Source organism: Nomascus leucogenys, chromosome 4 (assembly GCF_006542625.1).
Source record: "Nomascus leucogenys isolate Asia chromosome 4, Asia_NLE_v1, whole genome shotgun sequence".
Classification (NCBI taxonomy): Eukaryota; Metazoa; Chordata; class Mammalia; order Primates; family Hylobatidae; genus Nomascus; species Nomascus leucogenys.
In genome coordinates, this window is record NC_044384.1 from 76,359,851 (window position 1) to 76,383,990 (window position 24,140).

At 36.7% G+C, this 24,140-nt stretch overlaps 1 protein-coding gene across 1 annotated transcript; it reads left to right on the top strand.

Moving 5' to 3' along the window:
- Positions 1–9,016: 9,016 nt before the first annotated feature.
- Positions 9,017–9,946, top strand: LOC100581313 (putative olfactory receptor 5AK3). The gene has a single exon (XM_003275256.3). The coding sequence runs from the start codon at positions 9,017–9,019 to the stop codon at positions 9,944–9,946; it is 930 nt and encodes a 309-aa protein (XP_003275304.3).
- Positions 9,947–24,140: the final 14,194 nt, after the last annotated feature.

A 24,140-nucleotide genomic window follows, 5' to 3' on the forward strand; every position in this document is an offset into this window, starting at 1 on the left:
TCCCAGTGCATATAAAAGTTTACACTATACTGTAGTCTATTAAATGTGCAATAGCATTATGTCTTAAAAAAGTATATGGCTTAATTAAAAAATACTTTATTGCTAAAAATGCTGACACAGCAACACTAAATGGGCTCATGCTGCTGGAAAATGGTGCTAATAGACTTGCTTAATGCAGGATTACCACAACCTTTAATCTATTTAAAAAATACAATATATGTAAAGCAAAATAAAACAAGGTATGCCCATATAATGCAACACCTAGAGAAGCCACTAAAAATGCTATAAAAAGATATCTAATAAAAACAGTATACAAAAAAAATCACTATAGGTGCACCAAAATGGGATTATAAGAAAAAGTTCAAGTGACCCACAGAAATGCAGGAAAAAGAAAAGAGAGAAACAAGAAAGAAAAACAACAGTTAATTTTAAAAATGGCAGACAACGGTATATATATATAAAAATATATATTATATATTTATATAAATATATAATATAAATATATATAATATATAAACACATAAATTGTACATTGTTTTCTTCATTTTTAGAACAATAAAAATGTAAAAGTGAAAGTAAAAGCTCAGAAGTTTATAAGTTTGGAAAATAATGTTCTTTTTCAACTAATCCCACATCCATGAATAACTGTACTTGAATTTGCTGTGCACACTTTCTGGCAATTATCCATGAATAAATAAAGACAATGGAAGCAAAAGACAGTAGGAGTGAGAGTTTGGTTTTTCAAAGAATCCACAAGCTACATATTTTTTGGTGGCGGGGTGGGGGGAGTATTTATTTTCCTTTGAATTGTTATTTTAAGTTCAGGGATATATGTTCACAATGTGCAGGTTTGTTAGACAGTTCCATGTGTGCCATGGTGGTTTCCTACGCAGATCATCCCATCACCTTGGTATTAAGCCCAACATCCATTAGCTAGTCTTCCTGATGCTCTCCCTACACCCACACCCAACGACAGGCCCCAATCTGTGTTGTTCCCTGACATGTGTTTATGTGTTCTCATTATTCAGCTCCCACTTATAACTGAGAACATGTGGTGTTTGGTTTTCTGTTCCTGTGTTAATTTGCTGAGGATAATGGCGTCCAACTCCATCCATGTTTCTGCAAAGGACAAAATCTTGTTCCTTGTCCACTAGTATGTCATGGTGTGAATTACCACATTTTCTTTATCGGGTCTATCATTGATGGGCATTTGGGTTGATCCATGTCTTTGCTATTGTGATTAGTGCTGCAATGAACTTAGGTGTGCAGCTATGTTTATAATAGAATGATTTATATTCCTCTGGGTATATACTCAGTAATGGGATTGCTGGGTCAAATGGTATTTCTGCCTCTAGGTCTTTGAGTGATCATCACACTAACTTCCACAATAGTTAAACTGATTCACACTCCCACCAACAGTATAAAAGCATTCCTTTTTCTCTGCAACCTCACCAACATCTGTTGTTTTTTGACTTTTTAATAATTGCCATTCTGATTGGCATAAAATGCTATCTCAATGTGGTTTTGATTTGCATTTTGTTAGTGATCAGTGATATTGAGCTGTTTTTCATGTTTATTGGCCGCATGTATGTCTTTTTTTGAGAAGTGTCTGTTCATGTCCTTTGCCCACTTTTTAATGGGGTTTTTTTTTTTTTTGCTTGTAAATTTAAGTTCCTTGTAGACTGGATGTTAGATCTTTGTCAGATGTATAGACTGCAAAAATTTTCTCCAATTCTTTCGATTGTCTGTTCACTCTGATGATAGTTTCTTTTGCTGTACAAAAGCTCTTTAGTTTAACTGGATTCCACTTGTCAATTTTTGCTTTTGCTGAAATTGGTTTTGCTTTTGGTGTTTTCTTCATGAAATAGTTGCCCATGCTTATCTCCTGAATGGTACTCTCTAGATTTTCTTCTAGAGTTTTTGGTAGTTTGGGGTTTTACATTTAAGTCTTTAATCCATCTTGAGTTTATTTTTGTATAGGGTGTAAGGAAGGGGTCCAGTTTCAATTTTCTGCATATGGCTATTTATGCTTGTTTTTGTCAGGTTTGTCAAAAATCAGACGGTTGTATAGGTGTGCAGTCTTATTTCTGAGTTCTCTATTTTGTTCCATTGGTCTATGTGCCTGGTTTTTTGTTTGTTTGTTTGTTTGTTTGTTTTTACCAATACCATGATGTTTGGGTTACTAGAGCCTTGTAGTATAGATTAAAGTCAGGTAGGGTGATGCCTCCAGCTTTGTTCTGTTTGCTTAGCATTGTCTTGGCTATTCTGGCTCTTTTTTGGTTCCATATGAATTTTAAAACGGTTTCTTCTAATTCTGTGAAGAGTTTCAATGGTAGTGTAATGGTAATAGCATTGAATATATAAATTGGGCAGTATGACCATTTTCATAATATTGATTCTTCCTACCCATGAGCGTAGAATATTCTTCCATCTGTTTGTATTCTCTTTGATTTCCTTGAGCAGTGGTTCCTAGTTCTCCTTGAAGAGTTCCTTCACTTCCTTTATTACCTGTGTTCCTAGGTATTTTGTTATCTTTGTAGCAATTGTGAATGGGACTTTATTCATGATTTGGCTCTCTGCTTGCCTTTTGTTGGTGTATAGGAATGCTTGTGACTTTTGCACATTGATTTAGTATCCTGAGACTTTGCTGAAGTTGCTTATCAGAATAAGAAACTTCTGGGCTGAGACGATGGGGTTTTTTAGATGTAGAATAATGTCATCTGCAAACAAAGACAATTTGACTTCCTCTCTTCCTATTTGAATACACTTTATTATTTTTTTCTTGACTGATTGCCCTGGCCAGAACTTCCAATACTATATTAAATAGGAGTGGTGAGAGAGGGCATCCTTTTCTTGTGCCAGTTTTCAGGAACATTTCTAGCTTTTGCCCATTCAGTATAATACTGGCTATAGATTTGTTACATATGACTTTATTATTTTGAGGTATGCTCCTTCAATACCTAGTTTATTGAGAGCTTCTAACATGAAGAGATGTTGATTATTGAAGGCCTTTTCTGCATCTATTGAAATAATTATGCAGTTTTTGTCTTTAGTTCTGTTTATGTAATGAATTACATTTATTGATTTGCATACGTTAAACCAACCTTGCATCCCAGGGATGAAGCCTACTTGATTGTGGTGGATAAGGTTTTTGATGTGCTGCTGGATTCAGTTTGCCAGTATTTTATTGAGGATTTTTGCATTAATGTTCATCAGGGCTATTGGCCTGAAGTTTTCTTTTGTTGTTGTATCTCTGCCAGGTTTTGATATCAGGATGATGCTGGCTTTATAAAATGAGTTATGGAGGAATCTCTCTTTTCAATTGTTTGGAATAGTTTCAGTAGAAATGGTACCAGCTCCTCTTTGTACCTCTGGGAGAATTCATCTGTAAATCTGTTTGGTCCTGGGTTTTGTTGTTGCTGTTGTTGTTGGTAGGCTATTTATACTGCCTCAATTTCAGAACTTCTTATTGGTCTATTCAGGGATTCAATTTCTTCCTGGTTCAGTCTCAGGAGGGTGTTACATGTCCAGGAATTTGTCCATTTCTTCTAGATTTTCTAGTTTATGTGCATAGAGGTGTTTATAGTATTCTTTGATGGTTGTTTGTATCCCTGTGGGGTCAGTGGTGATATCCCCTTTATCATTTCTGAGTGTGTCTATTTTATTCTTCATTCTTTTCTTCCTTATTAGTCTAGCTAGTGGTCTACCTATTTTATCAATTTTTTTTCAAAGAACCAGGTCCTGGATTCACTGATTTTTTGAAGGCTTTTTTTAATGTCTCCATCTCCTTCAGTTCTGCTCTGATCTTGGTTATTGCTTGTCTTCTGCTAGCTTTGGGGTTTGTTTCCTTTTAGTTCTCTAGTTTGTTTAATCACGATGTTAGGTTGTACATTTGAGATCTTTCTAGCCTTTTGATATGGTCATTTAGTGCCATAAATTTCCCTTTTAACACCACTTTAGCTGCATCTCAGAGATTCTGGTACATCATCTTTTTGTTCTCATTAGATTCAAAGAACTTCCTGATTTCTGCCTTGATTTCATTACTTACCCAGGAGTCATTCAGGAGCAGGTTGTTCAATTTCCATGTAGTTGTGTGATTTTGAGTGAATTTCTTAGTCCTTGATTCTAATTTGATTGCACTGTCGTCTGAGAGACTGTTATGATTTCAGTTATTTTGCATTTGCTGAGGAGTGTTTTGCTTCTGATTATGTGATCAATTTCAGCATAAGTGCCATGTGGCAATTAGAAGAATGTAGGTCTCTAAGAACTCGCTTTATGAATCTGGATGCCCCTGTGTTGGGTGCATATATATTTAGGATAGTTAGCTCTTTTTCTTTAATTGAACCCTTTACCATTATCTAATGCTGTTCTTTGTCTTTTTTTTTTTCCTGGGTTGGCTTAAAGTCTGTGTTTTCAGAAACTAGGATTGTGGCCCCTGCTTTTTTCTGTTTTACATTTGCTTGGTAAATTTTCCTCCATCCCTTTATTTTGAGCCTATGTGTGTCTTTGCATATGAGATGGGTCTCTGAAAGATAGCATATCGGTGGGCCTTGACCTTATCCAGCTTTCCATTCTGTGTCTTTTAATTGGGACATTTAGCCCATTTACATTTAAGGTTAATATTGTTATGTATGAATTTGATCCTGTCATCATGATGTTAATTGGTCATTTTCCAGATTTGTCTATGTGGTTACTTCATAGTGTCACTGGTTAGTGTACTTCAGTGTGTTTTCATAGTGGCTAGTAACAGTTTTTCCTTTCCATATTTAGTGCTTCCTTCTGGAGCTCTTGTAAGGCAAGCCTGGTGGTGATGAATTCCCTCAGCATTTGCTTGTCTAAAAAGGATCTTTTTAGGCCAGGCATAATGGCTCATGCCTGTAAACCCATCACTTTGGGAGGCCAAGGTGGATAGATCACCTGAGATCAGGAGTTTGAGAACAGCCTGGCCAAAATGGAGAAACCCCGTCTCTACTAAAACTACAAAAATTAGCCGGACATGGTGATGTTTGCCTGCAATCCCAGCTACCCAGGAGGCTGAGACAGGAGAATAGTTGGAACCAGAGAGGCACAGGCTGCAGTGAGCTGAGATTGTACCACTGCACTCCAGCCTGGGTGACACAGCAAGACTGTGTCTCAAAAAAAAACAACAATAACAAAAAAAAACACCTTTTTTTTTTTTACTTTAAGTTCTGGGCCAAAAATCATCTTATTTCTCCTTCACTTATGAAGCTTAGTTTAGCTGGATTTGAAATTCTGGGTTGGAAATTGTTTTCTCTGAGAATGTTGAATATTGGCCACCAATCTCTTCTGGCTTGTAGGGTTTCTGCTGAGAGATCCACTGTTAGTTTGATTGGCTTCCCTTTGTAGGTGACCTTCCTTTCTCTCTGGCTGCCTTGAACATTTTTTCCTTCATTTCATCCTAAGAGAATCTGAAAATTATGTGTCTTGGGATTGGTCTTCTTGTGGAGTATCTCAGTGGCATTCTCTGAATTTCCTGAATTTGAATGTTGGCCTGTCTTGCTAGGTTGGGGAAGTTCTCCTGGATGATATCATGAAGTATGTTTTCCAAATTGGTTTTGTTCTCCTCATCTCTTTCAGGTACCCCAACTAGTCATAGGTTTGGTCTTTTCACATAATCCCATATTTCTTGGAGGTTTCCTTTGCTCCTTTTCCTTCTTGTTTCTCTATTTTTGTCTGTCTGTCTTATTTTAGAAAGATAGTCTTCATACTCTGAGATTCTTTCCTCCAATTAGTCTATTCTACTATTAATACTTGTTATTGCATTATGAAGTTCTCATGTTGTGCTTTTCAGCTCCATCAGGTCAGTTATGTTCCTCTCTAAACTGGCTATTCTGGTTATCACCTCCTGTATTGTTTTATTGAGTTCTTCATTTCTTTGCATTGGGTTACAGCATGCTCCTTTAGCTCAACAAAGTTTGTTATTACTCATCTTCTGAAGCCTACTTCTGTCAGTTCAACCATCTCAGCCTCAGCCCAGTTCTGGGCCCTTGTTGGAGAGGTATTGCAGGCATTGGGAGGAGAAGAGGCACTCTGGTTTTTTTGAATTTTCAGTGTTTTTGAGTTAATTATTTCTCATCTTTGTGGGCTTATTTACTTTCAATGTTTGAGGCTGCTGATCTTTCATTGGGATTTTTTGTGGGGTCTTTTTTGTTGATGTTGATGTTGTTGTTTTCTGTTTGTTTTACCTTTAACAACCAGGCCACTTGTCTGTAAGGCTGCTGCAGTTTGCTGGGGGTATGTTCCAGATCCCAGTTGCCTCCGTTTTTCCCAAACCTGTAGGTATCACCAATGAGGACTGTGAGAAAGCAAAGATGGTAGCCTGCTCCTTCCTCTGGAAGGTCCATCCCAGGGGGGTACTGACCTGTTGTTGGCCCAAGTGCTTTTGTAGGGGGTGTCTGGAGACCCCTGTTGGGAGGTCTCACCCAGTCAGAAGGGACAGGCTCAGGGACCCACATAAAGAAGCAGTCTGACTGTTTTTTGCTAAAGCAGGTGTGTTGTGTTGGGGGGACCCTTCCTTGTCTGGACCACCTGGACTCTCTAAAGCCAGCAGGGTGGGAAGGCTGAGTCGAACAAACTACAGAGATGATGGCCAGCCCTCCACGTGGGTGCTCTATCTCAGGGAGAGATCAGAGTTCTGTTCATGTAACTCCGGCTGGAGTTGCTGAAACTCCCACAGGGAAGCCCTGCCCAGCAAGGAGGGACAGATCAAGGTTCCACTCAAAGAAGCAGTCTGGCCACAATCTGGCAACAGCTCTGCTATGTTATGGGAGACCCCTCCTTGACCAGACCACATGTACTCTCCAGAGCCGACAGGCTGGAACAGCAGAGCTGACCAAACTGCAGAGATGGTGGCTACCCCTCCCTGCCTCCAGGAACTCCATCCTATCTCAGGCAGTCTCCAGCCTGTTTCCTTTGGCTTGCTGGAATTCTAAGCCAGTGGGCCTTAACTTGTGAGGTGCTACAAAATGGCACTGCTTGGCTCCCTAGATTCAGCTGCCTTCTTAAGGGAATGTTCAAACATGTCTTTCATATTGCCAGAATTCCTGGGACCTGAGTATGTAAAATTCCCCGGTCTCTGCATGCGCCTGAGTGGCTGGTCTGCTGTGATGACTCCACACAGCTTTGTGGATTAGACCCAAGACCATGGTGGCATGGGCTCCTGAGGGGATCTCCTGATCTGTGGGATGCAGAGATCCGTGAGAGAAGCATGGTTTTCCAGGTGGGGTTGCAAAATCACTCACCACTTCCCTTAGCTGGAGATGGGGATTCTCTTGGCTCCATGCTGCTCCAGGGTGGGCCATCACCCCACCCCACATTTTTTCATACTCCATGGGTCAGGTTGTTTGCCTAGTCAGCCCCAGTATGAGAACCTGGATATTTCAGTTGAGGGTGTTGAATTCATTTGCCGCTTTCCTTCCTCTCCGTGAGTGCTACAGACCACAGCTCCTTCTAATTGGCCATCTTTTTTTTCCCCACAATCTACATATTTTTCTACAACTTGCTTTTCTTTTCTGACTCCAGAGAGTATATATTTATTTCACTGCTTTAGACTATGTATTAATAAATAATACGAATCTACTAAAATTTATACAATTCTATCTTCCAATTTTGCTATTAGAAAGTTGTTCTTAATTAAAAATACAAGTTACATAACATTATATTGTACATGATATGCATATTATTTATACTATAAACAATCTAATGAACATTAATTAACTTCTAGGTAAGTTCTGTGATCCCCATTGTACAAAGAAAGTAAGTGGGGCTAAAGGGAGTTCTATCCTTTTTTCTATTAATTGGTGAGACAATAATTCAAAACCAGGGCTACTTATTTCCTTTCTACTGCAAAATGTTGCATCTAAATGAAGCCTGAGAAACCCAGCACTACCCACTCGTTAGGCATGTTTGAAATGCTTGAGTAGTTGGCCATTTTCCTTGTAGCATTTATTTGATCAGAAAACACCTTCAACGTAGATGAAACAAAATATTTTATACTAAACCAACCTACCATTAGCTCAACATAAACCCAGAAATGTACAGATTCTGTATGAAGGGGTAGGTGGTGGGGCTTGTATTAGTTTCCTTAGTCCTTGAAAAGAATCCTCATAATTTCATATTATTTTATTTCAATCCAGATAACTAAAGTCAAAAATGATATAATAAATGTCATTACTCTGTCAAAATTCTAGCTTAAATGGACCTCTGGCCTATTCTAGCAAGTGTTTATCACAATGAAAGAAAGACTCCTTGAAAGGGCTGCATTTCTTTCATTTTACAGTAAATTTACCCTAGGAAAAAGCTTATACCAACTTATTATATCTCAGACCTCACTAAATGTTTAATTGAAGAGAATTATTTCTTGTTTCTTGTTCCTCCACTACATAATTTTTGTAATAAGCAATAGAAAATGTAAGGCCATTTCTCAGACATCCATTATATAACAGGGTTATTATACTTGTAAAGAATATCACCTAGATGGAAGTTGCATTCTAAGAATACTAGTAGAAAGACACTTTGAAGCCTTCAAACATATGTGAACATGAACATATTTTGGGAAATTGCTCTCTAATTGATTCTACTAATTTCAAGAACTAGAAAGAGAAATAAAATGATAAGTGGCTGTGAATAATTATGGTTCTAAAAAGGTATAAAATTACATTTTAACGTTATTTAAAATAAATACGAATACCTGTTTAAAATAGTGAAAAAAAATGCTTATCTATGTTTCTAAGAACCACGCACATTAGACGTCAGTCTTCTTCTAAGAAAATCTTCTTCATTTCAAAGATAAATCTGTTTCATCTTTCATCGAGTAACTCTCTCTTTACTTGATGATTATAAATTTTTTTTAATTTGGAAATAACACTATTGTATTATGAAAAGTCAAATTGAAAAAAGAGACTTAAAATATACAGCCATTTTATTGCAAAAAGTCACAAGGATTTTCTTTCTTTTCTGGGTCCTTCTCTTGGTCCTTTCTAGACTTTTGGTAGTCATGGCTCGAGGAAACAGCACTGAAGTGACTGAATTCCATCTTCTGGGATTTGGTGTCCAACACGAATTTCGGCATGTCCTTTTCATTGTACTTCTTCTTATCTATGTGACCTCCCTGATAGGAAATATTGGAATGATCTTACTCATCAAGACCGATTCCAGACTTCAAACACCCATGTACTTTTTTCTACAACATTTGGCTTTTGTTGATATCTGTTATACTTCTGCTATCACTCCCAAGATGCTCCAAAGCTTCACAAAAGAAAATAATTTGATATCATTTCAGGGCTGTGTGATACAATTCTTAGTTTATGCAACATTTGCAACCAGTGACTGTTACCTCCTGGCTATTATGGCAATGGATCGTTATGTTGCCATCTGTAAGCCCCTTCGCTATCCCATGATCATGTCCCAAACAGTCTACATCCAATTGGTAGCTGGTTCATATATTATGGGCTCAATAAATGCCTCTGTACATACAGGTTTTACGTTTTCACTGTCCTTCTGCAAGTCCAATAAAATCAATCACTTTTTCTGTGATGGTCCCCCAATTCTTGCCCTTTCATGCTCCAACATTGACATCAACATCATTCTAGATGTTGTCTTTGTGGGATTTAACTTGATGTTCACTGGGTTGGTCATCATCTTTTCCTACTTCTACATTATGGTTACCATCCTGAAGATGTCTTCTACTGCTGGGAGGAAAAAATCCTTCTCCACATGTGCCTCACACCTGACAGCAGTAACCATTTTCTATGGGACACTCTCTTACATGTACTTACAGCCTCAGTCTAATAATTCTCAGGAGAATATGAAAGTAGCCTCTATATTTTATGGCACTGTTATTCCCATGTTGAATCCTTTAATCTACAGCTTGAGAAATAAGGAAGTAAAAGAAGCTTTAAAAGTGATAGGAAAAAAGTTTTGTTAAATTAGACACAGTTGTTAAAATTCAGCACAGCAAAGCATCCAGCACAGCTAATCTGCCAAAATTTGATATTTCTAAAATAGGGAGCATGTAGGAAAATCTCAAATTAACCATCTAACATCACACCTAGAGCAATTAGAAAAATAAAAACCAACCAATCTCAAGCCTAGCAGAAGGAAAGAAATAACTAAAATCAGAACAAAACTGAACAAAATTGAGACCCAAAAATCCATACGAAGAATCAATGAAACCAAAACTTGTCTTCTATTTTGAAATAATCAATAAGATTGGTAGGCTTCTACCTAGATTCACAAAGAAAAAAAGGAAAGATCCAAATAAGCACAAGCAGAAAGGACAAAGGTGACATTATAACCAATCCCACAGAAATACAAAAGATCCTCAGAGACTATTATGAATACTTCTATGCAAATAAACTAGAAAATCTAGAGGAAATAGATAAATTCCCAGGAACACACAACCTCCCAAGATTTAATCAGGAAGAAATTGAAACCCTGAATGAATCAATATCAAGTTCTGAAGTGGAAGCTAAGTGCCATCCAAAAGGGGGCCCAGGCAAGACAAATTTGCAGTCAAATTCTACTAGATGTAAAAAGAAGAGCTGATACCAATGCTATTGAAACTATTTCAAAATATTGAAGAGGAGGAACTCTTTTGTAACTCATTCTACGAAGCCACAATTACCCTGACACCAAAACTTAGCAAAGACAAAACAAAAACAAAATAAAACTACAGGCAAATATCCCTGATGAACATAGATGCAAAGCCAACAATGAAATACTAGCAAATCGAATTGAACAGCACATCCAAAGTTAATTTACCATGATCAAGTAGGCTTCATTCTTGGGATGCAAGTTTGGCTCAAAATATGCAAATTATTAAATCTAATTCACCACATCAATAGGATTTAAAACAAAAACCATATGATCATCTCAATAGATGCAGGAAAATTCTTCAATAAAATCCTACACCCCTTTATAATAAAAAACCCTCAACAAACTAGGCATCAAAGCAACATATCTCAAAATAAGTGCCATCTATGACAAATTCACAGCCAACATTATAATGAATGAGCAAAAACTGGAAGCATTCCCCCTTGAGAACTAGAACAAGACAGGGATGCTCACTCTCACCATTCCTATTAAGTGTAGCACTGGAAGGTTTAAGTAGAGTAACCAGACAAGAGAAAGAAACAAAAGGCATCCAAATAGAAAAAGAATCAAACTATCTCTCTTTGTGGACAACATGATTCTATATCTAGAAAACTCCAGACTCTGCCAAAAGGCTCCTGAAACTGATAAATGACATTAGTAAAGTTTTAAGTTACAAAATCAATATACAAAAATTAGTAGCATTTTCATACACCAATAAAGTTCAAGCTGAAAGCCAAATTTAAGAACGCAATCCCATTTACAATAGCCACCAAAAAAAAAATAAAATACCTAGGAATACATCTAACCAAGGAGATGAAATATCTCTACAAAGAGAATTACAAAATATTGCCCAAAGAAATCAGAATGGCCCAAAGAAATCAGAATGACCCAAACAAATGAAAAAGCAGTCCATGCTCATGGATAAGAATAATCAATATTATTAAAATGGCCATACTATCCCAAATAATCTACAAATTCAACACTATTTCTCTCAAACTACCAATACCATTTTTTTTTACAGAATTAGAAAAACTATTCTAAAATTTAAGTGAAACCACAAAAGAGCCCAAATAGCCAAAGCAATTCTTAGCAAAAAGAACAAAACTGGAGACATCACATTACCCACTTCAAAACATACTATAAGGCTACAGTAACCAAAACAGCATGATACTAGTACAAAAACAGAAATATAGACCCCGTGGAACAGACTAGAGAACCTAGAAACAAAGCCATCCACATACAGCCATCTGATCTGTGATGAAGTCAACAGAAGTAAGCAATGGAGAAAGGACTTCCTATTTAATAAATTGTGCTGGGATAACTGGCTAGCTAGCCATATGCCAAAAAATGAAACCGGACCCTACCTTTCACCAGACACAAAAGCTAATTCAAGATAGGTTAAAGATTTAAATGTAAGACCTCAAACTATAGAAATCTTAGAAGAAAACCAGGGAAATGTCATTCTGGACATCAGCCTTGGGAAAGAATTTATGACTAAGTCCTCAAAAGCAATTGCAAAAAAAACAAAATTTGACAAGTAGGACCTAATTAAATTAAAGAGCTTCTGCACAGTTTAAAATATATATATATATATATATATATATATATATCAACAGAGTAAGCAGACAACCTACAAAATGGAAGAAAATATTCACAAACTATGCATCTAACGAAAGTCTAATATCCAGAATTTTATAAGGAACTTAAACAACTCAACAAGCAAAAAAAAACCCTATTAAAAAGTGGACAAAGGACACGAACAAACACTTCTCAAAAGATATACAAGCAGCCAACAAACATATGAAAACAATGCTTAACATCACTAATCACCAAAAAAATGCAAATCAAAACCACAATGAGACAGCCACCACACACCAGTCAGAATGGCTATTATTAAAAAAGTCAAGAATAAAACCAATAGATGCTAGTGAGGCTGCAAAGAAAAGATAATACTTATACACTGTTGTTGGGAATCTAAATTAGTTTACTAAATTAGCCACTGTGGAAAGCAATATGTAGATTTCTGAAAGTACTTAAAACTGTCATTCAACCAAGTAATCCCATTACTGGATATATATTGAAAAGAAAATAAATTTTTCTACCAAAAAGACACAGGTGCTGGCATGTTCATCACAGCACTATTCACAATAGCAACAATACAATCAACCTAAGTGCCCATCAGTAGTGGATTGGGTAAAGAAAATGTGGTACATATACACCATGAAATACCACACAGCCATAAAAATGAACAAATTCATATCCTTTGCAGCCACATGAATATAGCTAGAGACCATCATCCTAAGTGAATTAATGCAGGAACAGGAGAGCAAATATCGAATGTGCTTACTTATGAGTGGGAGCTAAACATTGAGTACACAAGGACACAAAAATGGGAACAATAAACACTAGGGATTACTAGGGTGCAAGGAAGCAAGTGGGGCAAGGATTTAAAAACCAACTGTTGGGTACTATACTCACTACCTGGGTGACAGGATTGTCCATATCCCAAACTTCAGCGTCATGCAATATACAAACTTGTGCATGAACTTCTGAATCTAAAATAAAAGTTGAAATTATAAAAAAACAAAATAATGAACATGTCTACATCATAAACCAATGCCCTTCTTTCCATAGATAAGCTCTTACATTTTGGAAAATATAACATAAATATTTCCGGAAGCTGAAAAATGCTTCACAGGAAATATTGACAATACACAGTTTTAAAGTTTCTGACTTCACCAGTACAGCAAAAAGAAACTAAATGAAAACACTCTCTCTGTTAAGATAGTTTAGGGAGATGCCTAATTAAACAGGAAATGTTGTAACATCCTTCTTGCTATCTGATGGTTAATTCTTTTCTTTATTGGCTCTGAAAGATGGTGTGATCCATCCTGCCACGAGGACAGATGAACATTCCCACCAACACAGAACATAAAGGTGAGCAATCCAACTTTCTCAGCATTGGATCCCCAACATCCAGCATATTTAGCACACTGTAGTTGATCAATAAACATTTGTTGGCTGGACATGGTGGCTCACACTTGTAATGCCAGCATTTTGGGAGGTTGAGGTGGGTGAATCGCCTGAGGTCAGGAGTTTGAGACCAGCCTAGCCAATATGGCAAAAACCTGTCTCTACTAAAAATACAAAAATTTAGCCAGGCATGGTGGTGTGTGCCTGTAGTCCCAGCTACTCAGGAGTCTGAGGCAGGAGGATCACTTGAGCCAGGGAGGCAGAGGTTGCAGTGAGCCAAGATTGTCACTGCACTCCAGCCTGGACCACAGAGTGAGACTCTGTCTAAGTGAACTCGGGAGGCAGAGCTTGCAGTGAGCCGAGATCGCGCCACTGCACTCCAACCTGGGTACTCCGTCTCAAAAAAAAAAAAAAGAATAAATAAATAAATTAAATAAATAAAGAAACAAACAAACATATGTTGAAGGAATAAATGGACAAAAGAAAGCAGAAAGGAAAGACCAGAAATCTAGACAGAGCACTCTCAGTGGCGTTGAGAGGAGTCAGCTGCAGTCCAGTGCAGCTGTTTCTGGGTTGAAAAGTGAAGCAGCAACAAGAGCTTTGCCAAGCTTACCGGGTGATGCAACTACTTGTAACAACATCGAAGAATGTTGTTGTAAATAAACACACAGAAAGTACATGTCTGTCATTTTATATGCAGAAGTGTAGAATAAAAGAGCAACAGGATACAGGTGACCAAGTCAATTCCCTCAGTTTCTCAGTGTCTTAGCATTATTGGTTTTTCAATACACAGTTTATGGAATAAAACATGTGAAACCAGCTTGGTAGCTTGAGCAAGCTATCAGGGATCTCCAAGAACTGCTGGGTTTTTATTAATAATGTTTTCTTTTTATTTGTATGTATGTGTCACAGAAGACACAAAGGCAGAATATCTAATGGTACACAGGAATTATAGACACCAAGGAGAATGCGGGCAGAGCTATCACTTAACCCAAAGTAGTAGTGGGCAATTTTGTCAGTAGATGCATGTGTGGTATCTCCATCATTCCCCACCAAGGAAACTACACATATTATGAATTAATCCTTAACATCTGGCGTGATTCTTTGCATAAATAACTTATTAGCACAGTTAAGAAAGAAGTCACACTGCTTTCAAGGATATTGGAGCTGTAATATCCTACTGCCAATATCCTACTGCCAAGGATATTGATGCTCGATCTTCTATGAGGCAGAAGATAATGGTCATCTACCACTACAGTAAAAGGGAAAGTGATTTTGGGGAATAGTAAACATAATAGTAAATCAGAATTATGCCAGGTGGTGTGGAATGGAGTTGAATAGTGCAATTCTCTAAGACTTAAATTTTTGGATGAATTATAAGGTTACTTTACTCCTGTCTAACCTGAAAGGAATGCTTTCCACATTACATTTTTAAGCATGATATTTGCTGTAGTTTTAATTGATGACATTTATTGAGGTTAAATAAATTCCTGTCTATTCTTAGTTTGCTAAGAGCTTTGCATAATAAATTTATGTTGACTTTTAGTAAATCCTTTTCTGTATCTGCTGGAACAAACATATGGTTTTCATCCCTTGATATGGTAATAATTAACCATATGTCAATGTATGTAATTGTTTTTCTGGAATTAAAGCAATCTTATGTTCTCAGAGTAAAAATAAATAAATAAATAAATAAATAAGGTGGCTGTACTCATCATATCCTCATTTAACTCATGAGTCCAGGACATACAAAATCCAAACAGATACTGGCAGAAAATTGACTACCACAATCTTAGCCAAATGGAAGCACCAATCTCAGTCACTTTACCAGATGTGCAATTGCTACTGGAACAAACAGCCTCTAGTACTATGCACTGGCACTAAATTGGAAATGCATTCTTTTCCACATGTATCAGGAAGGAAGTTCAGAAGCAAGATATATTCTCTTAGCATAGTTATCACAAAACATCCCCAATCATTCCCAGGGCTATCTGAACTCTCCTAAGCCACAGTGTAGCCTATTGGACCTTGACCATTAAAAAAACCTGTAGAACATCACTCTGCTTCACTTTAGTGATGACATGATTGGACCTAAGAAAGAGGAAGTAGCAAGTACTCTGTGCTAGTTTGTTACAGAAGCAATAGAAACAGAAAACTAGTGCAAACTTCATGAAAAATAATTGTACCAAGTAACATGTACAATAAAATGTATAGCAATATTGTGTATAGTAGCAAAATCTGGGAACTACCCAAACATCCATTGGTAGAATGTTTTCGTCTAAATCCTCTAAGAAGCAGACACCAAGATGGGATTACACATGCAAACACTTTGTTAAGGGGATGGCTATGTAAAAGGAAATAGGGAGGACAATGGGAAAAGCTAAGAGTGATGCAAGTCTGACTCCAAATCAAGAAGAGAGGGACAGAAGATTGGGCAGAAGCACGTGAGAATGTCATGAAGCAGAAAGATGATTTGGCAAACTTATTGAGAAATCCTTGAGCCAAAATGGGCTGACAAAGGAGTCTCGTGTTTCTCAGGTATGGGTGTACCTTAGAATCCAAACTGAACACAGTCATTTTCACATTCCCTTGAAAAACTACTACAAAGGAATTCAAAGTAAGAAGCTGAGATCCTTGGTGATTTATAACTAGTTGAAAGAGGTATACGAATTTATTAACACAGCTGCTACACTGGTGAAGGGATAAATTTAATTAAATTTTAATCAAATGATGGAATATTACACAGCAGGGAAAATAAATGAGCCACTGCTACTACGACACAACAGATAAGTTTTAGTACTGTTGAGTAAAAACAAACATCACAGAATAAAATAGAAGGAAATTTTTTATTAACTTCGATAACAGGCAAACTAGAAAGCATATGCTTTGCGTGTCTGTGTGTGTGTGTGTGTGTGTGTGTGTGTGTGTGTAAAGCTATAAATCAAAAAATAAAAGAATACAAAGAAACATTTTGTGAATGTTGCCATTTGCAGATAAGGATGAGGCTAAGCAGGTGCACAATACAGGGAAGGAGTACCTTGGTTAGGTATATCTTACAGATAATTTTTGAGTCATTGGACTGGATTATCTACTTAATAAATTATTATGTAATTAATATTAAATAGGGTTGTGCATGGACTAATGGCAACAGTGTGTCATGAAACAGGGTGATGACTAATCGAATTCTCTGCATATTGTTATGGTATGTTTAATTAAAATAAAATTTCAAAATATTCAGAAAGCTGAGTGCTTTCTAAGAAACTGTTCTTTTTGTATAAAACAGGCTGTGACTTTACATTGAACATCCTCAGGGAGACTGTGTACTAACCCAACCACTGCTGTCACCCCCAGAATCAGGTCATTCAGGAGACGATAATATGAAAGAGAACTTCTTTAAGAGACTAGCCCTACTCCAAAGCAAAAGAAATGACAGATTGCCCCTTCAGTGAATTCAATAAAATTCCATTTTCAGTGGTACAGTGTGGATTAGAAAGATTAGCTAGAACAGCTACCACTTATAATTAAATTTCGTAGCTAAATTCCATCAGTCTTAATTTCTGAAATGCTCAGTTAAAAAAAAAAAACCCTCAAGTTTTGTATGTCTTTCTGGGGAAAATTTTGGGCCTGGGGAAGAGGAAGTGGCAATTACCCTGTAGTAGTTTGTTACAGAAATAATAAGAGGAGGAAACTAGTGCAATATTCATGAAAAATAATTGTACCTAGTAACATGTACAATAAAGTTTATAGCAATATTGTGTATAGTAGAAAATAGTGTCTCATTCTTTTTAATGAGGCAAAAAGGGCAGTTCAAAATATCAATTTTAAAACAAAACACTTTTTCAGAGGGCAACATATATAACAGATAATTCACATGAAATGAAAAATTGATTGTGCTGAGAAATATGGAGATACTCAACCCAGCTCATATGAAAAAAGGGCAAACAAAATATATTATTTTTCACCTGTACAAATAGCAAATTTTAGCCGGTCACAGTGGCTCATGCCTGTAACCCCAGCAGTTTGGGAGGCTGAGGCAAGTGGATCGCTTGAGGTTAGGAGTTCAGGACCAGCCTGGCTGGTTGGAACCCAGTCCCTACTAAAAACACAAATATTAGCCAGACACGGAGGCACGTGCCTGTAGTCCCAGCTATTTGGGGGGCTGAGCCAGGAGAATCCCTTGAACCCAGGAGGCAGAGGCTGCTGTGAGCAGAGATTACGCCACTGAACTCAAGCCTGGGCTCAGAGCTAGACTTTGTCTCAAAAAAAAAAGCAAATTTTGATAAGGTTTTGGCACAGTCTGTTAGAATTTAGAGAAATAGTCACTAGATTTGGTAGAAGTGGTATAAATTGGAAGAGCCTCTGGAGGGTAGCTGGGCAATAGGTATCAAAAGTTATCATTATTATACCCTTTACTCAGTATTCTCTCCAAAATACCTATTAATCCTACAGATGTATTCACAATAATATTTACAGTAACATTGTTTATATTAGTAAAAGATTGAAAACAACCTGAATGTCAATCAATGGGTGGAGGAAAGAGTCTGATTAAACAGAATAATGAATGCAACTGTTCAGTAAAATATAATACAACCATTAAAAAGAGTGAGGCTTCTCTTTTTGTACCGATGGAGACAAATCACCCAAAAATATTAGGAAAAATGAAAGCTGAGCAATGTGAATAATACATTGTCTTTTGTTGCAGGGGAAAACAAAGAATATGAATTTAATATGTTTTCAAATGCAATGCAAGGCTTGTATATCTGGAAGAATAATGAGAGCTTGTAACAGTGGTGATCTCCAGGGAAGGAAACTGAAGATTAGAAATTAATAGTCTGGGTGCAGTGGCTCATGCCTGTAATCCCAGCACTTTGGGAGACCGAGGCGGGCAGATCACCTGAAGTCGGGAGTTCGAGACCAGCCTGACCAACATGGAAAAACCCCATCTCTACTAAAAATAAAAAATTAGCCAGGCATGGTGGCACATGCCTGTAATCCAAGCTACTTGGGAGGCTGAGGCAGGAGAACCACTTGAACCCAGAAGGCAGAGGTTGAGGTGAACCAATATCATGCCATTGCACTGCAGCCTGGGCAACAAGAGTGAAACTCCATCTCAAAAAAAAAAAAAAAAAGAGAGAAAGAAAAAAAAGAAATTAATAGATGGATGGGGATGGGGACATGGTTTGTACTCTATACACTTTCATACTTCTGAATTTTTTTACCATATAGATGTTCCGTTATTCATCCCTCACCCCTGAAGAAAAGAGAAAGTGAGTGTAAGAAGAAATAAAAGCAGGAAGAAACAGAAAAAAACGGGAGAAAAGAGGAAGAATAAAAGGGAGAGAGGGAAGAAGTTTAAAAGCAAAGTGTCAATAGCAGGGCAATTCTCAAAAATGAAAGCAAACAGTCCCTGATGGCATTAAAACAAGAATTTTCTTCCCCCTGGAGAGCTTAACTTCGCTTCAGCAGAAAATAACTAGCAAACATTGTTTTTCCCATTACGTCTGAGCCCCTGGAAGCTCAGGTTCTCCAGGGAGTGGGTATTGATCTCTTATGCCCCAGCTATATGCTCGCTGTTGAGGAGGAACTGAAAAGAGAGACCTTGGTCAGCAATCAGTGCCAGTTGCAGAAAGAGAACGTGTAGGCAACCTCAAAGTAAGTAAAACAAAGCAAATAGCATTTTTTCAAAATCTGACATGTACCATGCCAGTACATTCAGGAAATTTTGGAACAAAAGATTAGCCAAAGTCCCAGCACGTTTTCACTCAAAACCAGGAGGAATTACTTCATCCCTGGTAATTTACTGGAAATAAAGGCACGGACTTGATTCAGCCTGAGTATTACCTGGGAAAGAACATGAATGAACAAATGATTGAATGAATGAATCAATTGATTACTCAATTAACCAATTAATATAATATACCTTTAATGTATTATTTGCTTGTTATTAAAGTCATTTGCTGGGCATACTTTCCATGCCTAGCCCTGTGCTGAGAAATTTACATAAATTTGCTCACTTAAATCTCACATCACTGCACAATAGAGTTTATTTTTTCTTCTTCCTTTTTTTAACTTTTTATTTTGAGATACTTATAGATTCACAGGAAATTCCAAAGATAACAAGGAGAGGTCCCATATATCCTTCACCTACTTTTTCCTCAAGGGCACAGTTTTACATAATTATAACATGACATTGAAACAAGATTTTAATACTGGGACAGTTGGGTATAACTTTATGTCATTTCATATGTATGTATACTTGTTTAGCTACCACTGCAGTGAAGACACAGGCTTGCTTGATCACAGATCTCAGATTCTACAGGTCTGCTATGTGCTACCCCTTCTGGACACACCACACCCCTCCCCTTACCACTACAACCTCTGGCAATCACCAATCCATTCTCTATTTCTGCAATTTTATCATATTGATAATGTTTTGTAAATGAAGTAATACAGTATATGATCTTTTGATGTTGGCTTTTTTACACTCACAATAATGCCCTTGAGAGTCATCTAAGTTGTTGCATATATCAACAGCTTATTCCTCTTTATTTTGAGTGATATGTCATAGCATGGATGTACCACAATATTTTAAACCATTCATTTATTGTAGGGCACTTGATTGTTTACAGTTTTTGGCAACTACAAATGACAATGATATGAAAACTGTTGTACAGGTTTTTGTGTGAATATGTTTTATGCAAATATAATTGCCCACAAGTCCAAAGACTGGGTTGTATGGTGAGTGTATGTCTAGCAGCTTTTTACACACTTGCCAAACTATTTTCCACAGTGACTACCATTTTCATCAGCAATGTATGAGTGATCCAGTTACTCTGCGTCTTTCTAGCATTTGTTATTGTCACTGTTTTTTTTTTCATTTTAGCCATTCTGTAGCGATATGTCATTTGTAGTGTAGTAATATCTCATCTCGTTCTTATTTTGCATTTCCCAAATTGTTAATGATGTTGGACATCTTTTCCTGTGCTTATTCACAGCTCATATAGCCTTTTTGGTAAAATGTCTATTCATTTCTTCCACTTGTTTTCTAATTTAATTTTTTTTTAGTTTGAGAGTTCTTATATTTTCTAAATACATGTTCTTTATCAGATGCTGTATTTGAAAATGTTTTCCTCCAGTCTGTAGCATGCTTTTTCGTCCTCTTAACTAGGTCTTTAACAGAGCAAAAGTTTAATTTTAATGAGATCCAATTGTGGAATTTTTTTCTTTTTGGATTGTGCTTTTGATATCATATCTAAGAACTCTTCACAAAACCCATCCTAAAAATTTTGCCCTGAAGATTTTGTCTTAGATTACTCTCTAAAAGTTTTAAGGTTTTCTATTTTACATTTAAAGCTATGATTCATTTTGAGTTAATTTTTACGTAAGGTATAAGGTTTAGGTTGGGGTTCTTATTTTTGCCTATGAATATCTCATTGTTTCAGCACTATTTATTAAAAAAGTTTTTGAACTGCTCAAAAATCAAATGGCTGCACTTGTGTGAATCTGTGAATTCACTATTTTGCTCCATCTTTGTATCTATCATTCCACCAATACCACAGTATTAATTACTGTGCATATATAATAAATCTCGATATTAGGTAAAGTGATTCATCTCATTATTTTTCTTCTTTTTCCGAATTGTATTAGCTATTCTAACTCCTTTGCTCTCCCCTGTAAATTTAGAATATTTTCGTCCACATACCAAAAATATTATGCTGAGATTTTGATTGCAGTTATGTTAAACCTGTACATCAATTTAGGAAAAATTGACACCACTATATTGAGTCTTCTAACTCCTAAACACAATAGATCTATTTATTTAGATCTTCTTTGGTTTCTTTCATCAGCTTATTGTAATTTTCATCATCAAGTCCTATACTGGTTTTGTTAGATTTATACCTAAGTATTTCATTTTTTGAACTTTTATCAATGGTGTTGTATTTATTCCAGCTTCCACATGTTCACTGCTCATATGGTAATAGTGTTGATTTTTTTAGAACTATCTTGTATTCTGCAACTTTTCTGAACTCACTTATTACTTTTAGAAGTTTTTGGTAGGTTCTTGGACTCTTCTACATAAACTATCGTATCATCTACAATGACAGTTTTATTTCTTCCTTTCTGATCTGTATCACTTTTTATGCCTCTACATCTTTTCCTCTGACTAGAACTTCCCAAACGGTGTTGAACAGCACTGAAGAGAATGAGTATCCTTGCCTGTTCCCAATTTTAGAGGCAAGCATTCAGTCTATAACTATTAAGTGGGATCTTAACTATAGATTTTTCTGTAGATGCTCTTCAGCAGGTTGAGGAAATTGCCCTCTTTTCCTAGTTTTCAGGGATTTTTTAAATAAGTAGATGTTAAATTTTGTCAAATTCCTTTTCTTCATTAATTTATATTATCTGGTGATTTTTCTCTTTTAGATCTGTAATATACCCCACTTGGTCATTGTGTATAATTTTATATACATAGCTGAATTCTACTTGCCAATATTTTGTTACAGATTTTGCATTTATATTTATTAAAGATATTAGGCTGTGGTTTTTTGTTTGTTTATTTGCTATTTTGTCTGCCTTTGCTAATAGGGTAATATTGAATTCATAGAGTAAGCTGCGAAATGTTCTTTTACATCTGTTTTCTGAAAGAAATTGTATAGAGTTGAAGTTAATTCTTTTTTATACATTTAGTGAATTTTCCAGTGATATTGTTGACAGAAAGTTTTTACATTATAAATTCAGTTCTTCATGGCTGTAGGGCTATTCAAATTATCAGTTTTTCATATAAGTTAGTTTATACATTTCAATTAATTGATTCATTTCAGTTGTCAAATTAATATGTGTAGAGATGTCTGCAGCGTTGCAGGTCTTTTCCTTAGTTCAGCTAAAGATGGGGTTCTTTGTCTCATGACCACAAAAATTCAGGCTCGCAGACAATTTGAACGGTGAGTGAGACATGGTTTTATTGGGTGAAAAGGAAGAAAAGGGGAAAACAGGGACTCTCGCGAGACCAGAGTCCCTCCTAGAGCACTTCCCGCCTACTGTTCAAATCCCAGCTTCCACACAGGAAGAGGAGGAGCCAGGCTCCTCACTGCTGCAAACATCGTGAACTTCCTGAGGTTCTCCCTCGGTGGGCAGGCTGGCTGGAGTTTCTCTGAGGGCCACCTTCCACCTGGCTGTCTCATTCCCCCCTCTAAAGAAGTACATCTAACTGCCCTTAAATTAAGGATAAGGAAGAAGACCAATCTTAACTGCTTCCTGCTGACAGGGGCCGCTATTTTGGGGAAACAGCAAGAGCTTCCCTATTTAAGGGTTCCTGGCAGAAGGGGCCATGCTCTGAGACTGCAGATGCATGACTGTTTGGAGTTTCATGGCCTGAAGGCAAGAACAGACAAACCGGGTTATTAGAAAACATGTATCAAAGTGAAACAAGGGGAGGGGTAAGGACAGCTCAAAAATTCCAAGACCTTTTACCAGTTTACACAGGGAGAGGAAGGCCAAAAGCCCAACTGCGAGAAAACTTTTCCCTTTTGCAGGCACGCTGGGCGTCTGGGTTCCCTTCCCCTGAGCCCAATCCTAAGACAGCCGAAAATTAACTTTTCAGTTTGGAGGATGCATCTGAGGGGAGTGTCCTATAGTACAGAGACACAATTACCTATTAGTGAAGAGAAAACCAAGGAGAAGAAAGGAAAAATAAGGCATTTTTTAAAGGAGTCCCAAGGATTCAGGATGTATTTGAAAGGGGTACAGACTGAAGATGAATGGTTACCCATCTAGAAAGAGGGGAGCAGGGATCCCTGGTTCCCTTCTCTTTCTAGCAGCCAGAGATTGCTGGTTCAATTGCATTGTGGTCAGGAGCACAAACTGTGTGAATTCAATTCTTCTAAAATTACAGAGATTATATACAATCTGTCTTGATACATGTTCTGGAAGTGCTGGAAAAAATATGTATTGTGTTCATGTGAGTTGGACCTTTCCATAAATATCAATGATATCCTGTTGGCTTATGGTGTTGAGTTCTTCTATATCTTTGCTGATTTTCTGTCTAATGCAGTAAATTTCTGAGAAAGGAGTATTGAATTCCCCAGTTATAATTATAGATGGGTCTTTATCGCAATTCAATTTTTTCAGTTCTTCCTTTATATATGTTATAGTTTACTTGTTTGGTGCCTACACATTTAGGATTGCTATTTCTTCTTGATAGATTAACATTTTTATTATTATGTAATATTCTTCTTTGTCCTTTGTAATTTTCTTTGCTGTGAAATATACTTTAATATTTCTATAGACATACTTTCTTTCTTTTGATTAATGTCTGCATGATATGTTTTTTGCTCCCCTTTATTTCAAACCTATATGTATTACTATATCTTGAAGTGAGTTTCTTGTACACAGGCTATAATTGCATCATTTTTCTATCCACTCTGCCATATTCTTTCTTTTAGTTGTTATTAAATGAAAGAAACATGAAACATCAGAAGGTTAAGAAAGTAGAAAGGGTAAAATACAACAGACTTCCCTTCTCTCTTGAGCTTTGAAAATTACATTTGAGAGTT